The following is a 15,881-nucleotide window of genomic DNA, read 5'->3' on the forward strand; positions in this document are numbered from 1 at the left end:
TTTTGTTTTGTTTGTGTCGTTTTTTGTTTTTTTTTTTCTTTTTTCTCTCGTTTTAATGAGTAATTTGGAATAGGAAAGTCACAGGAGATGAGGGAGGGAGGGAGATGAGGCGGGAGAGGACGTTCTCCCCCTCCTCCAGTTTAATAAGCACCAGAGTATTCAAGTCTGTCCGTTGGGAATTCCGAGCCGTGGCTGCAGTCAGCAGGCAGAGACTAAACCTTTCTCGTAAGAGCAGCGTCGTTTGGGCTGGGGTCCCTCATCGTCATCATCCTCCTCCTCGTCCTCCTCCTCGTCCTCCTCCGAGGAGGAGCTGTCCAGTGTTAAATCCACAACATCTGCCGGGGCTTTGCCGTTCTCGCCGGTGCCGTTGGGAGTGGCCAGGAGCCCGTTCACCTCCGAGGAACCTGGCACGGGGAGCAGGAGGTGAAACCAGCCCTGTCCACCTCAGGGAACGATCCAACACTCCTGGCTGCTCAGCCTGGACAAGGCTCCAGAGCCACTTCCAGAATCTAAAGGGGCTCCAGGAGAGCTGCAGAGGGATTTGGGACAAGGGATGGAGGGACAGCACACAGGGAATGGCTTCCACAGCCAGAGGAAATACTGGGGAGAAATTCTTCCTTGTGAGGGTGCCCAGAGGCAGCTGTGGCTGCCCCTGAATTCCTGGAAGTGCCCAAGGCCAGGCTGGACAGGGCTTGGAGTAACCTGGGACAGTGGAAGGTGTCCCTGCCCACAGCAGGGGGTGGGACTGGATGCTCCTGCAGGTCCCTTCTTCCAACACAAACCATTCTGGAATTCTGTGATTTCCTCCAGGGGTTTCCAGCCCTTTTTTTTCCCCAGGGACACTCACCTAGAACCAGGATTGGACACTGAGGGCTGCAGCTCCGCTCCTTCTCGGCTCGGATGGGGCACCAGGAGCCATCCACCAGGTACTCGATCTCATCAGCATCTTCACATTCTGTCAGGATCTTGGACAGGAGCCTGCAGAGGGGACAGGAGGAGCTGTCACACCCCTGGCAGTCAGCAGGGTGTGTGCACTGACCCTGGATCCAAAAGGAATCTGCTGCTGCCTCCTGAGCTCGGAGCCCTCGGAGTCACGGACTTTATTCCCCGTAAAACCAGCGCAGGTTGTGACGGTGCAAATCCATCCCAGCCCTTCCTGTCCACGCACCCAAAGCATCAACTACCAGCTTAATTAGCTGCAATTAGAGAGTTTTGCCTCTTCCCCCAGTTTCCCAGGCACTGCTTCCAGGCAGGTGGCTGCTGCCCCATCCCATGGGACATTCCCAGAAAGGCTTTGGCAAAAGGTGAGGTATCCTTTGGCTTTAGGAACTCAGCAGTCCAACAAGCAGCACTTCCCTTCCTTCCTAGTTTTATTTCCCAAATCTCCACAATAGCCACCAGAACAACATTCCTGCAACAGGAACACCATGAAAATACACCTGGAATGAGGCCCTGATTCCAGAGAAACTGGGGGCTTGCTTTATTCCCTGTGTCCCACCGTTTGCCTGGGATGTTCATTTGGAAATGCTGCTCTGCCTGGACTTGAGCACTTTCCTTCAGGAGGAAGGAGAACTTGTGGAAAGACTCCCAAGGTCAGGAAAACTTCGTGGCACCCCGCTGGAAGAGTCTCAGCTTTCCCCAGCTCCTGCAGGAATCGTTCCCACAGCCAATCCCATCACCAGCACAGCAACCACCAAGCTGCAGCTCCCGAAGAGCTGACAAGGCCCTGAGGATCCCAGACCCGACCAAGCACCTCCTTTCCTGCTCAGGAGCCTCCAGCTCTTTCTTGATTCCCAGCAACCAGCTGAGTGCCAGCTTCCCTCTCTCACTTCCAGGGAAGCTGGGAAGGACTTCACCCAACAGAACTGGCATCAAACCCAGCCCTGAGCAGGGACAAAAGTCTGCTGTGCCTTCCCCAGGGACATCCTGCTGCTCCTCGTGCAGGACACGGGCATGGCTGACCCCTGGGGCTCCACAATCCCACCTCTCACAGCTTCCCCTTCATCTCCCCCTGCCAGAGTTCTCCAAGGAACTGGATTTTCCTGTCAGGGTTGGCCAGGGGACAAAGCAAACAGGTTATCTGTGCTGAGGCTGCTCCAGGCTGCCTGGGAAGCCACAGCTCCTGGATCTGCCCCGGGCCCACAAAGGCAGCGACGCCGCAGGAAGCCTCGGCGAGGCTGGGAACAGACTGGTCTGCTCACTTCCCTGTGCCAGGGGAGCTGGAGCCACCCCAAACACGCTCCAAACTCTCCCTGCTCCTGAGGGAACCTGCAGTGGAGGCCAATCACGCAGCCACGAGGGTGGAGATCATTTCCCAGCAGGCAGGAGCCACGTGTGCTGCTCCACCGGTCCTTGGCCAGCACCACGAGGATGTCGGTGGTCCCAGTCCACAGAAGGCTCCCAGCATTTGGGGGCACAAAGCTGCTTCCAAACCCACCCCAAAAATGCTGCACCACAAGCTTGTTCCCTCCCAGCACATCCCCACTTGCTCTAACTCACCAGAAACACCGAAAGCAAAATATCATGCACCAACAGAATAAACTTTCAACAGTGTCAAAGTGAACTTCAACCAAGAGCTGGATGCTGCACCCAGTGGGGAAGGGGAAAGGGCAGAGAGGTGCAAAACTCACCCATCAATGATGAGCTGGTCGTAGGGGGCAGGTTTGTCACACACAGGGCACATCCATGTGGGCTTTTTCTCATTCATCTGTAGGTAGAAGACGGCATCAAAGCACTGCAGGTGTGCACAGGTCTCGGCCCGGCACGGCACCGACAGGCGCATCTTCACCAGCTGTGGGACCAGAGAGAGGAAATCAGCCAGGACACCCGGCAAGGAACCCCCAGATGCCCTCAGAAGGAAAAACACTTGTGAGTTTGCAAAGCTGGTCTGGGAGCATGGTTTGGGTTCTTGACAGAACTGGACTAAAACAGAGCTGGAGCTCCTTGGTTCTGAAGCAAACTGGGAGATTTGGGGTTCCAGTGCCTAAAGGAGAGCTGGAGAGGGACTTGGGACAAGGGATGGAGGGACAGGACACAGGGAATGGCTCCCACTGCCAGAAGGAATTTCGGGCAGGAATTCCTGGCTGTGAGGGTGGTGGGCCCTGGCACAGAGCAGCCGTGGCTGCCCCTGGATCCAAGGCCAGGCTGGGGCAGCCAGGGACAGCGGGAGGTGTCCCTGCCCATGGCACTGGATGGTTTTAAGTTCCCTTCTAAGCCAAACTCCAGCTCCAGGACAAGCCTGCAGGGTCTCACCGGACAGATGAGGGACACTCGGACCCCGGTGGTGGCGATTTCACTGTCTGGGTCCAGGCGTAGCTTCTCTTTCACTGCAGGGAGAGCAGAGGACACAACATTTAACAAAACCCAGCCCTTGGCAACACTGTGCAGTACAGGGGAAGCAGCTCGCCCCAGCCCTGGGGTTGTTGTATTTTTTACAGGGTGTGTATGGATCGTTCTCCCTGCCAGGGAGGGAAGGAGCACACGGATTCAGCTCCATCCTGGGCACAGAGGGGTTAATTCCCTCCTGATGGGGAGGATGGGGGAAATGTCTCTCCTCTGGCACTTCCAGTTCAGAGCAACAAGTGAGCAGAGAGTCAAACTGAGGGAGAAAACACATCCCATCCTTTTCCCATCAGGTTATCAAGCTCCTCTCAGCCCTGCTGGGCTGCCACTCCTCAGCCTCTACGCCGGCCACCCCCTTTATTCCAGAACATTCCACAGGAACCACAGACAGGCCCAAAGGTACCCAGGCAGACAGCTCAGAGCAAGGCAGCCACGCACAACCAGGCATAGCAGCCATCCAGCAGAGATCTGGGAAGAATCAGATGTTAGGAAAGGAGGAATCCTGCCCCTGCTGCTGCGGCCTGAAAGGAAAACCCAGAGGAGCAGCAGGGAAATCAAAGAAAGCAGCAGATGGGCAGGTCCCACGTGTGCAGGTCCCACACCAAGGTGCAAAAATCAACAAAACGAGCTTTGAACTGCTCCCCAAGTCCTGAGGAGGAGCTGCTGCTCCCACTGTTGCTGTCTGCAACTGCCTCTGACACTTCCATCACCGTTTTTCTTTGGAGCAAGTCAAGCATTTCTTTTGACCTTTTCAGATCATAACAAGATGTCTCCAGACAATGAGGCTACATGCAGCTCTGCAACACCCAGCTTTAATTAGAGACTGACTTCTCAGATGTGAAATTCCCAGGAGATTACAAGATTTGGGCTTGTTTTCCTCACATTAGGAGCCTTTTCATCCAAGCTTAATTTTTTATGAAGTTCTTTGTAAGAGCCTTCTCTGTGCATCAATTACTGGGAGACACGGGAAGGAGAATTTTCTAGGATGTCCAGATCAGGATTCTGGATCCAAAGCCATAATCTGTTCTCAGATGATGTTCCTGTATTAAGTTCTACAGAATTTTATGCAAAGCAAGATGAGTCAGCAGTTAGATGTGACTGAAGCCAAAGGGCAGCTCCAGTGACAGGGAATTATTTGCAGAGCAGACCAGAGCTAGAAAAGCAAAGTTTAAGATCTCCTCAGGTTGGCCAGTTCTGGATATCCAAACAACTTCCAAGCACAAAAACACAAAGGAGCTAAAAAAAGACATTGCTCTTATTGGGTTTTATTTAAAGTCACCAAAACAACTGATCCCTGCCCAAAATCCAGGTGTCTGCAGGCTGGATACACCTGGAATCATCACCTTCCCTGTGAACTACCATCCACCTCCAAGGCTGGCAGGCTGAGGAAGTTCAGCCTGGAGAAGAGGAGGTTGAGTGGAGACCTCCCAGCAGCATACCCTGGACAGGCTCCAGGGATGCTGGAAAGGGGCTCTTCATTAGGAACTGTGGTGACAGGATAAGGGGGAACGGCTTGAAGAAGGGAAATTTGGGTTAAGATGTGCAGGAGAAATTCCTCCCTGTGGGCAGGCCCTGGCACAGGGTGCCCAGAGCAGCTGTGGCTGCCCTGGATCCCTGGGATGTCCAAGGCCAGGCTGGACAGGGCCTGGAGTAACCCGGGATGGTGGAAGGTGTCCCTGCCGTGCCAGGGGTGGCACTGGATGGGCTTTAAGGTCCTTCTCAACCCAAGCTATCCTGGGATTCCCTGACAGTTTCTTTTCCTTGGGAAGGAGTTTCCCAGGATCTGGACAGTTTTAAAGACCATCAGGATCATGGGGTCAGCTCTCCCACGCAGACGAACAGTGAGAAGGTTTTGTCCAGCAACATGAAAAATTGGGAATCTTCCACACTCATGAGCTCCAAGTCAGAGTCCACCTTGGAAAAGTAATTTCCCCTCATTTCCAGTAATGTTTTACACAAGCCTCACACCAGGAGGATTTACCTGAGTGTTTTGGGATAAGCATCTCTGGGGACCATCTCTTCTCTGAAGCTCTCAAGGCATATCAAAGTGCTGCTGGTGACATCCCAGTGCCACCCCAAGGAGTCCCAGGGACTGGGACAGCAGGACATTGTCACCGGGATCCCTCGCTCCAGGAAACCTCCTTTGGAAATCCTGAGGGTCAGTGCTGCTCATACTGACTCAGCTGAAGGCATGAAGCCCTTCCAGTCACAACGACACCGGCACAAATCCTAAATCCAACTACAGAGACACCAGAACCACGGCTTTGGGGTGACCTCCCGCGGCTCACACACAGCTCAGCCAGTCTGTTCAGACAAAAAGTGGGGTTTGTGCAGCTGCAGGGAGGCAGAGCTGTGAATGGTGGTGGTTGCTCCCCAGCAGGCTGCACACAGGCCCTTCCTGAGCCACTCACCCAGCGCTTTGCAGAGCTCCGGGTGCTTGATGCCGATGGTTTTCAACCTCTGCAGCAGCTCTGCCGAGGTCATCTGCCGCACCAGGTACAGCCCCACCGAGTAGCTCTGGGGAGAGAGGCAGGGGAGGATGAGGAGGCTGCTCTGCAGGGCTGCCTGGACAGCTCTGGGTGCTCCCTGGGCAGCTCTGGGTGCTCCCTGGCCAGCTCCAGGTGCTCCCCGGGCAGCTCTGGGTGCTCCCCGGGCAGCTCCGGGCGCTCCCTGGCCAGCTCCGGGCGCTCCCTGGCCAGCTCCGGGTGCTCCCTGGCCAGCTCCGGGTGCTCCCTGGCCAGCTCTGGGTGCTCCCTGGCCAGCTCTGGGTGCTCCCTGGCCAGCTCTGGGCGCTCCCTGGCCAGCTCCGGGTGCTCCCTGGACTCTCACCTTGCCGTAGTTGCCCCAGGTGACGGTGATGCGGTTGGTGGCTGCTGACAGGTACATGAGGTGGGTGAGGTTGATGGGCCTGCAGGGCCTCTTGGGTTCCACCCCGGGTTTGTTGGAGGGGTAGTAGCCCTAGGGCAGGAAGATTAGAGAGATTTATTTTTCACTCAAGGTACATCCACTCAGCCCCAGGTCTCGGGGATGGGGGGAAGGAGCTGAGTACAGCTGGAGCACAAAGTAAACAGGATGGAGTCTTTATACAGAACAGTTCATTAACAACATGGCTAATCCATTAAAAAATTAGCTTTAAACTAAGCAGCACACTTCTACAGTGTGGCATTCATCAGGAAAGCAATTTCCTTCCATATTCCACAAATTTCCCCTCCAGACTCCCCAGATTTTCCCCTCCAGTCCCCCAGTCCTCACCGGCACGGAGCAGTAGCTGTGGTTCACCTTGACGGCGATGTTGGGAGGGTACTGATCCTCCTGAGGGGAACTGGTGTCTGTGTAGCAGATTCTGGGCAGAAACAACACATCCCATAATATCCCAACACTCTGCACATCCCCAGCTCCCACAGGCCCCATCCCAATCCATGCTCCATCAGCAGAGCCCATCCAGGTGGGACTCTGCCCTTTCTGCTCCAGGTTCAAAAGTGGAGTTTCAGATGCTCCTGTGAGGCCCAGGAACAAAAAGTTCACTGGAAATTCTCTCTGGAGCCATGAAATCCATGTTGGAACTCAATGGAATATTCCCTCCTCCCCTGCTCTGCCCCTGATGTTCAATGAGCCCAGCACAGACCTACCTGAGCACCACCTGAACCGATTTCACACCAGGTTGCAACTCCCTGATAAATGAAAGAACAGAAAACTTCAAATCAATTATGCAAAAAAAAAAAAAAAAAAAAAATCCCTACCCCAAAAAAAACCACCCAAACCAACTGCCAGACTCAAGAACTTCAGTTGCTCCTATTTTTTAAAAATAGGACTTCAAAAAATTACCTCATAGAACTTTATTTAAATTGTACAATTCCCCCTGCAAGTATCAGTGGTCCTGTAATTATTATTTTTTCCTGGATGCACCAACCTACAGCTTTTCTCTGGGTTTTAAAAACTGTTCGGGTGCCTTCTGGTGATTTGTCAGAATTTATAAAAACTGGGTTTTAAGGTCAGGTTTACCTGACAGTGTTCAAGACTCTCTGTGTTTAATTATTCAGCTGAAGCTCTTCATGCAAACCAAGGGACTGAATATTAAAGGCCCCACTGTGAATATTGCAACCATCAGGGCTATTCCTGACAGGATTTTAACCAGAATCAGGAAAGAAATGGAAAACACAACAAGGATATTTTACCAGGAGGCAAAATAACCAAGACATTCTTTCTCCAGCTCTTTATTTTATGATAAAGAGAAATATTCAAAGGTTTTATGTTGAGTTTTTGGAAGAATTCTTCACGAAGGCAGCAGGTCAGCCAAGAGGAAACCTCCCTGCCTGCACTGCCACCTCTGAGGAGAGCCTTTGTTTGACTCCAAAGTTGCATCTGACAGAGGTCAGGGTAAATCCTAATCCGAGATGTTTCCTCGGGCAGTTCCTGCAGCCTCCTCCCCACCAAGGAAGTTTCCTTTCAGATGCAAACAGCCTCACACTCTGCCTTTTGAACCTGGCACAAGAGGAAAGGCTGCAGACACTCACACCACCAGCTCAGCAGAGAATTTAGGTCATCGATGATTTCATCCTGATTTTCCTGCCCAAATGCACCATTCCAGAGGGAGGTTAGAGCAGCACAAGTGAAACTTAAGGACCTGGCTGGGTGAATTTGCAGCTCCCACTGCCCCCAAAGCTCTTTGCTGTACACCAGGAGCAGCCTGATGTCCTCACACAAATCCTGTTCCCTTGCAGAGAACAAAAGCTTCCACAGGCAGGGAACACGGAGGAATTATGGAATTATGCAGCTGCATTTTCCTCAGCTGTTAATACCCAGTGAGGAGTACCTGGAATTTCTGATCAGCTCCACTTGTCTCGGTGTTAATGCAAAAATGCACGGACTTTCCTGAAGCTTCTCATTATTCTGTGGAACTGAGGAGGGAAGAAAAAAGTGTCCATCAAACTGAGGACAGCAGCTCTGAGCACGAGGTGATTGTTATGCTCTGTTTACCTCCAGGTCTTGTTTTTTCCCACACCCCAGAATTGCAGTTTTCACCTGTTTTGGTAATTCTGCTTTGATTAAAGCTTTGCTCACTGTTCAGTACAACCAACACAAGCTTTGGATTTGATTTTTCTCTTTTTTTAAAAATTATTTTTCCTCCCCTCAAATAATTCAAGAGCCATCAGCTCACCACATCAGTGGTGTCACATCCTCAAGAAGCCCAAGAGGAGACCTGAGCCTGACACAAAAGCCCAAAACCAACCAGACTGAGCAGGCGGGTTCTGGAAAAGAAAGAAAACAACCCCAGCAACAAAAAATATTAGCTCAGATAATAAAAAAGCAACACAAAAAGCAGCTGGAAGAGACAAAACACAACTTCAAACCCCCTGACCTTGAGGGTGGGACAGCAGCTCACCCTCAGAGAGGCTTAAGACAGCCAAGCATTAACTGGGGCCTTTTGCACACTGATAATTTTAAGATCAAGTGCATTTAATGTGGGGAAAAATGAAGCTTGAGACGTGGGAAACTTTTGTTGCGACCTGTACTTCAACCAAACACGTTTTATTTTCAGTTTTGTGTCTCTAAGCAAAGTTCAGACCCCGAGCTGCTAAAAGTCACGGGAGGAACACAGAGAGGAAGTGCTAAAACAGCTTTTTAAAAATTATTTACAATAGCAAGAATTGGGTGTTTTGCTTTGCCTGACTTCCACTGCATGGTTATTCAAAGCCAACAGGATTTCAGAAGGAGGAAAGTGCACTTTCCTATGAAAAAGAGGAGATGAAGGAAGGATAAAACCTCAGCAGCTCTTGAAAGACCTGGTGACAACTTGAGTCACACCAGGTGCTTCCCCTTTGGTCCCTTTTTTGCTTTAAAAATGCAAATGGAACTTACAAAAATAAAATTTAGAAGTAAGAATTAAGATATCTCTATGGAACTTTTTGTTTAGTTCTAGTTTCCTCCCAAATATCTCCTGACTAAAACAACCAGCAGAAAATAAAACATTTCATGAGGTATTTTTAGTAAGTGAAGATTGAGAAGAACAATAACAAAAAGTAACTTTAACGTTTCTGATTAAGAAACTGCCAATAAACTGAGTCCTGCTGATTGTTCAGCCACACAAAAGACACAGCAAACCTGATTAGGAAAAGTGAGACGCTGCTCGTGGTTTATTTTGCATTTCTATCAGCTCACTCTTCCTTTAGACAAAAATTAAATTGCTGCTGGAATAGAAACCCAAAATCTGGGAGGTGCAGCCTGGTCGGGTGTGAGACCTGAACATCTGCTGGTGGCCAGCTCCTCCTGGCTCCACAGAAAACTCTGCCAGCAGCAGGGAAATCAGCCAGAAGCCCTGGCTGGCCCCGGGGAGGTGTCACCTCCCAGGGCAGAGGCTGCCCTGGCTCTGAGCTGATGCAGGGGACATTTAATGGCACCTTGGAACAAAATCTGGTAATCCCAGCGAGCGTATCCAGCCCCTGCTGTCTCTGGATGCTTCCACCTCTTGGAAATTTGTTTTCCTCCAAAATTCCCATATTGGAATTGCTGACTAACACACGTTTAACACTGAACAAACCATTCCTCACACTGTTGTAACGTTTGAGCTTGACTCTGGCACCGCTCAGCTGTTTTGTCACAGCAGTTATGCCTTCAAATGAAGAAGAAACTATATAGAATGTGACTAATTAGACCTTTATCTTTTTGCTTCTGCACAATCAAATCTTTATCTATTTTTCCACTCCAAGCCACAACAAATATCTTTTCAGCAAAGGCAAACCAGCTCAAGTTGTAGAATCATTTGGCAGAGAATTCTGACATTGCCACATGAATTTATGAGACGCTCAGCAGAACTCAACTTCTCTGGACACACAGAATTTGCTACCAGAACATTCTATTTAACATCAGTGAACAACATTCCTTGTTTCTCAAAACGAAAACAAAGAAAAATCAGTCTCCACACCCAGGGAAAAAGCTCTTCTTCCAGTTTTACTAGTTACCCATCAAAACACACAGCACTACACACAAATAACTGTGATAAGCACCAAAAAAATGTCAAAAATATAGTTTGAGGGTCAAAAATACATCCTCTTTTATCCATAGAATGCTTCAGGTCAGGGATTTTTAGTGCTGAAAACCAGCAGTAGTGTAGAATATGGCCCCATAATCCACAGGAACCAAACAAGGTGGGCTTCCAAGTTACATCCCAAAGTGACCACCACGTTCCAGGTCTGAGGAAAACCACAGGAGCACAGGATTTGGAGTGGGAAGGACCTGAAGGATCATCCCATTCCATCCCACAACTTCCACTGTCCCAGGGTGCTCCAACCTGGCCTTGGGCACTTCCAGGACAGGCACAGCTTCTCCCTCCCTGTGCCAGGGCCTCCTCACCCTCACAGGGAAGAACTGCTCCAATATCCCATCTACATCTCTCCTCTTTTAGTTTGAAGCCATTCCCTCTTTCCCAGCACTCTCCTTTTCTGTAAAAAGCTGCTCTCCCTCTTTTGTCAGCCACTTTTAAGCACTGGCAAGCCCAGAGAGAAATATTCCTCTGTAAATTCTGAGCATGGCGGGAGAGAGAGGGGTGGGGAAGAGAGAGAGGGAGAGAGGGTAAAGAGAGAGAGGGAGGGAAAAGAGAGAGAGAGGGAGATGGGAAAAAAAGAGAGGGGGAAAGAGAGAAGGGGGAAGGGGGGGGAAGAGTGGGGGGAAGAGAGAGAGAGGGGAAAGATAGAAAGAGAAGAAGGGGAGAGAGAGAGAGCTGAAGGAGATGGTGGGGGAAAAAGAGAGGGAGGAAAGGGAGAGGGAGGAAAGGGAGAGGGAGAGGGAGGAGAGGGAGGAAAGGGAGAGGGAGGAAAGGGAGAGGGAGAGAGAGGAAAGGGAGAGAGAGGAAAGGGAGAGAGAGGGAGGAAAGAGAGAGAGAGGGAGGAAAGAGAGAGAGAGGGAGGAAAGAGAGAGGGAGGGAGGAAAGAGAGAGGGAGGAAAGGGAGAGGGAGAGGGAGGAGAGGGAGGAAAGGGAGAGGGAGGAAAGGGAGAGGGAGAGAGAGGAAAGGGAGAGAGAGGGAGGAAAGAGAGAGAGGGAGGAAAGGGAGAGAGAGGGAGGAAAGGGAGAGAGAGGGAGGAAAGGGAGAGAGAGAGGGAGGAAAGGGAGAGAGAGAGGGAGGAAAGGGAGAGAGAGAGGGAGGAAAGGGAGAGAGGGAGGGAGGAAAGGGAGAGAGGGAGGGAGGAAAGGGAGAGAGAGGTGAAGGAGACAGCGGGTAGAAGAAAGAGAGAGGGAGGAAAAGAAAAAGAGAGGGAGAGGGGGAAGGGGGGGGTGGGTCTCACCACCCTATCCATCAGCCTCTCCCACCCCACAACTTTAGAAATCCCCTTTACAACCACAACTTATTTCCCAACACAAACACCCCCCGCCCCACCCCACCCCACCCCGAACCTCACCTAACTCTGTGGGCTTCAGCAGCTCGTCCAGCGTGGTGTAAAAGGGCAACTTGACCAAGCGAACCTCAGGCTTGGCCACTTTGGGGGGCAACCTGCCCAGTCCGTTCAGGTATTTGCCATAGAGGGCAGGGTAGTCGATGCTGGCGGCGGGCAGGGGCCGGGGCACGGCGCCGCCGCGCTCGTAGGACGAGTGCAGGGCCAGCGCCTCGGCGCGGTGCGGCGCCGGCGGCGGCGCCACCTCCGAGCCCTTCTTGTTGTAGCGAGTCTCGTAGAGCTCCTTGATCTTCTTGAACACCTCGGGGCTGCAGTCGAACTGGACCAGCTGCAAAGCTCGGGTCACTAGCTCGTGTTTTAGTCCGCTTTTACTCCTGCCAACAAAACCCAGCAACATCTGAAGATCTGAGACTCGGAAACTCATCACCATGTTCTGGGGGATAAAAAATTAAAAGATGTTCTCATAGTTATAAAAGGCAAAGGTTTAGTTGTCACTTTATAGCTACAAGGCAAGATATTCAAAATTTTCCCCTCAAAGAAAGACCCCAAACCTGTCCAAACCCGCTGCTGTCAACCGAATTTTGGCTCTCAGTTCTTGTTTGAGCAATGCAAACGCAGAGATCACCCACTGAAATATCACCTGAAGGACAAAACCACCAGCACAGTCATCAAATGACTCAAAAATCACTCGGACAGATGCTAAACATCCTCGAGACAGCCCAGCTGGAAGCAGGAGCGACCTCAAAGCTCTAAAGCAAGAGGCCTCACTTGTGAAAGAGCTCATGAGCTCCTTCAGCAGCCTGAGGCATCCCGAATTCCCAGAGAAACACGGAAAGCTTCATCCCAAATGGTGTCAGTGCAAGGCACAGGAAGGAAAGCAAAATGAGTTAGGCGAGGCTGAGGTGAACTGGGGCCACCGATTCTGGATTTCTGGATGGGAAAACCCCTCCAGAATCCTCCCTACATGCAGAGGATCTGTAAAAACCCACATATTTTAGAGCATGCAAGGACATTCCGATTATTGAAGGGAGCAGAGTGTTCCCAGGAGAGCAATGCCAAGCACTTCCCTGCGATCCCAGCCAGGAGCTGCCTTGGTGCAGTTATCAGTTTCAGTGCCTGATAAGCAGCAAAACCCAGCTCAGCCTTCCAAAATTCCCTCTCTGGGGCAAGTCTGGCCTGTAACTGTCAGCAGAGTCAAAGGCCACAAGGCAACTTCCCATCAGAAACCAGGAATTCTCCCCATTAAACCCACAGCTCCAGGCTGGCATTTCAGCTCCCTAAACACCAAACAGCCTTGGAATTGCAAAACAACAGCTTATAAAGTACACAGCTGAGAAAATTCAAGTTGCTCTGCAAATTAACCTGGTAGATATTCACTCCGCAGCCTTCCTGGTTTGTGGGGAATATGGGAATTCAAGAAGAAACTCCACCAAAAAAATCCAGCAGATGTTCCCCAGCCTCTACCCCACTCTTGAATTAATAATTAATAAAAAAAGCATAAAAGATAATCTAACAATCTTATCATTTCCTGGAATAAACCAGCTACAGATTTTTTTTTTTTTTAATTAAGAAAGCTACAACTGTTTCCAGAAACATTTCACAGCCACTTTTGGATGTGTGGGAATTAAATGAGAGAGAAAATGCCATTTGATTTTCTCCTTTTCCCTTACATATGTCATTTAATCAGAAAACCCAAAAGCTGTTATGTCACTGTCTGTAGCTAGAACTTCTGGGAGTCGTGATGAGTCCCAAAATATCCCAGATGAAGGGAAAAAAAGACTGATGACTAAAGAGGAGAGAAAAGATGTTTAATTGCCAGAAAGTGAGAATTTCAGAGCCCTGGATTCATGGTGCTGCTCCACCAGACACCACCTGTGAAATCCTGGAGAAATCTACTTTGTGCCTCAGTTTTCTTCAACTAAAAAAAAAAAAGAATCAGGATCATTAAGGTTGGAAAAGACCTCCAAGATCATCAAGGCTGATGAAATCCCACCAGGATCATTAAAGTGTGCTAGGAAATGGAGAGAGTCTTCTTGTCCCTGAGGGATTTGAGGCTAAAAGGTGCATTTGGAAAGATAAATTCATCAAGACACAGCAGCAGGAGGTACCAGGGCATCCCAGGAGCACAGGAATTCCTCCTGGAGCACCTCACCAGGAGTCTTGGCCTGGAAAGCGGAGCCGGAGCGCAGAGTTTCCATTTTGAAGGGATGAAGGCCCGGCAGTGCGATGAGATTTGAGCAGCGACACAACAACAAACCCCAGACAAAGCAAACCCAGAGAGCTCCGAGAGCTGCCCCGCGGCAGCAGGGAGAGCACATGGATCGCCGGGATTCCCGACGCTCCCGGCCGCTGCTGCTCGCGGGAACGCCGGTGCGGGACGGCTCAGAGCCCGCAGAACCCTCTGCGGCCACCGCGATGCCGGGAGCGCCTTCCCCGCTCTGCAATTGCAGAGCCCCCCCAAAAAAAAGCCGCTCCCGGTGGGATTGCTGCGGCCAGCCAGCCCCATCCCTGCCGAGGGGCTGCTCCTGCGGGCGGGGAGCGCTTCCTCGGGAACACCGCCCGGGAACGCGGCCGGGGCTCCCCAACCGCACTGGGCACCGGCCGCTCTCCCGGTCCCGCGGTGCCGCCATCCCGAGGGCAGCGGGAGAAGCTCCCGCTGCTCTGCAGGGCACGAACCGCACAGCTGCGAGCGCACCCGCGCTTCCCCCATCCCGGAGGGGCGCGGGGCCGCCGCTGCCCCCGGCAGTGCCCGTCCCAGCGGACAGCTCCGCACCGAGCCGCTCCACCCCCGGAGCGCCACCGGCACCAGCGAGCCTTCCCCGCGGGAATTCGGGGGGAAAGCCACGGCGGGGGCAGCCCCGAGGAGCGCGGGCAGCGCCGCGGCCCGCTTCGGCCCGGTTCGGCGCCGGGAGGTCCGGCGGGGGCTGCGGCCCTGAGGCCGGGGCGGGGCAGTGTCTGAGGTAAAAAAGGCGAAGGGGAGGCCCCGGAGCGCCGCCCCCGCGGTTCGCAGCACCGCCCCCACGCCGTGTGCCCGCGCCGGGAGCCGCCCGGTGGCGGCCGGGCCCCGCGGGCGGGGCGGCGGCGCCGCTTCCCTCACCTTCGCCTCCACCAGCTCCGCCGCCATCTTGGGCCTGCAGCGTCCGCCGCGCCGGCCGCCGCCGGGTCACGTGACGGCCTCGCGCCGGGCGGGGCGGAGGGAGGGGGCGGGGCCGCGAGCGCCGCCCAATCGCCGCGCGCGCCCCCCCGGCCACGCCCCCCTCGCGAGCCACGCCCCGCCAGGCCACGCCTCCCCCGCGAGAGTCTTAAAGGGGCCGCGCACCGCAAACCGGGGCAGCACCGCGGGGTGGCGGGGGTGGGGGGGAACGGCGGCGGGACCGGGGATGGAGGCGGTGCCGCGGGCACTGCGGGACGGGGAAGGGGTGGGCAGGCGGTGGGTGCTGCCCCCAGGATGGCACCAGGTGGGTGCCCCGGGGCAGGGCAGCGCCCGGTGGGCTCGGCCCGAGGCTCCGCCGGCGGCCCCGGTGAGGAGGGAAGTGCTGGGGGGATGTAGAGGGGAAGGGATGGGGATGGGTCCCGGTTCCTTCTCTGGTCAGTGTTTGTGGCCCCTTCTGCGACAGAACCCATTGCTTATTAAAAATACCTTCCATATAACAATAATAATAGTAATAATGATAATGATAATAATAAATACATTGTGGTTTGCAGCTTTTCCCCGATAGGCAGCTCCCATCTCTGCTCTGGGAGCAGGGACACGAGCCAGGGAACAGCTGGAGCTGTGCCGGGGATTTGGGATGGAGCTCAGGGAAAGGTTCTGCCTCTGAGGGTGGTGGGCACTGCCCAGGCTCCCCAGGGAACGGGCACATTCCCAACCCTGCCGGAGCTCCAGGAGCCTTTGGAAAACACTCTGGGACAGGGTGTTGGGGTGTCTGTGCAGGGCCAGGAGTTGGACTGGATGATTTCAGGGTAACCTCAGTGTTTGAGGTGAAACGCTGCGCTGGGAAAGGTTTTCCAGCACTTTCCTCTCCTTGCCATCAACCCCACATACTAATTAATCAAAAAGGCAATTAACAATTTCTCAGGAAGAGCAGGATGCTCATCAGGTTTCCAACTTTTCCCTTCTAGGCTGGCAAAAATCAGGGTTGGTGCTAAAA

The 15,881-nt window shown here is 52.8% G+C and overlaps 1 protein-coding gene across 1 annotated transcript; it reads right to left on the bottom strand.

Moving 5' to 3' along the window:
* PIAS4 (protein inhibitor of activated STAT 4) lies at nucleotides 1-14,916 on the bottom strand. The gene is made up of 11 exons (XM_077788832.1): nucleotides 14,828-14,916; nucleotides 11,737-12,163; nucleotides 8,156-8,240; nucleotides 6,972-7,013; nucleotides 6,595-6,685; nucleotides 6,172-6,300; nucleotides 5,754-5,859; nucleotides 3,253-3,326; nucleotides 2,631-2,791; nucleotides 848-978; nucleotides 1-404 (listed from the first exon to the last, which is right to left on the bottom strand). The coding sequence occupies exons 1-11, from the start codon at nucleotides 14,852-14,854 to the stop codon at nucleotides 199-201; spliced, it is 1,479 nt and encodes a 492-aa protein (XP_077644958.1). The 5' UTR covers nucleotides 14,855-14,916; the 3' UTR covers nucleotides 1-198.
* Between the last annotated feature and the right edge of the window lie 965 nt (nucleotides 14,917-15,881).

Source organism: Lonchura striata, chromosome 28 (genome assembly GCF_046129695.1).
Source record: "Lonchura striata isolate bLonStr1 chromosome 28, bLonStr1.mat, whole genome shotgun sequence".
In the NCBI taxonomy this organism is placed as follows: domain Eukaryota; kingdom Metazoa; phylum Chordata; class Aves; order Passeriformes; family Estrildidae; genus Lonchura; species Lonchura striata.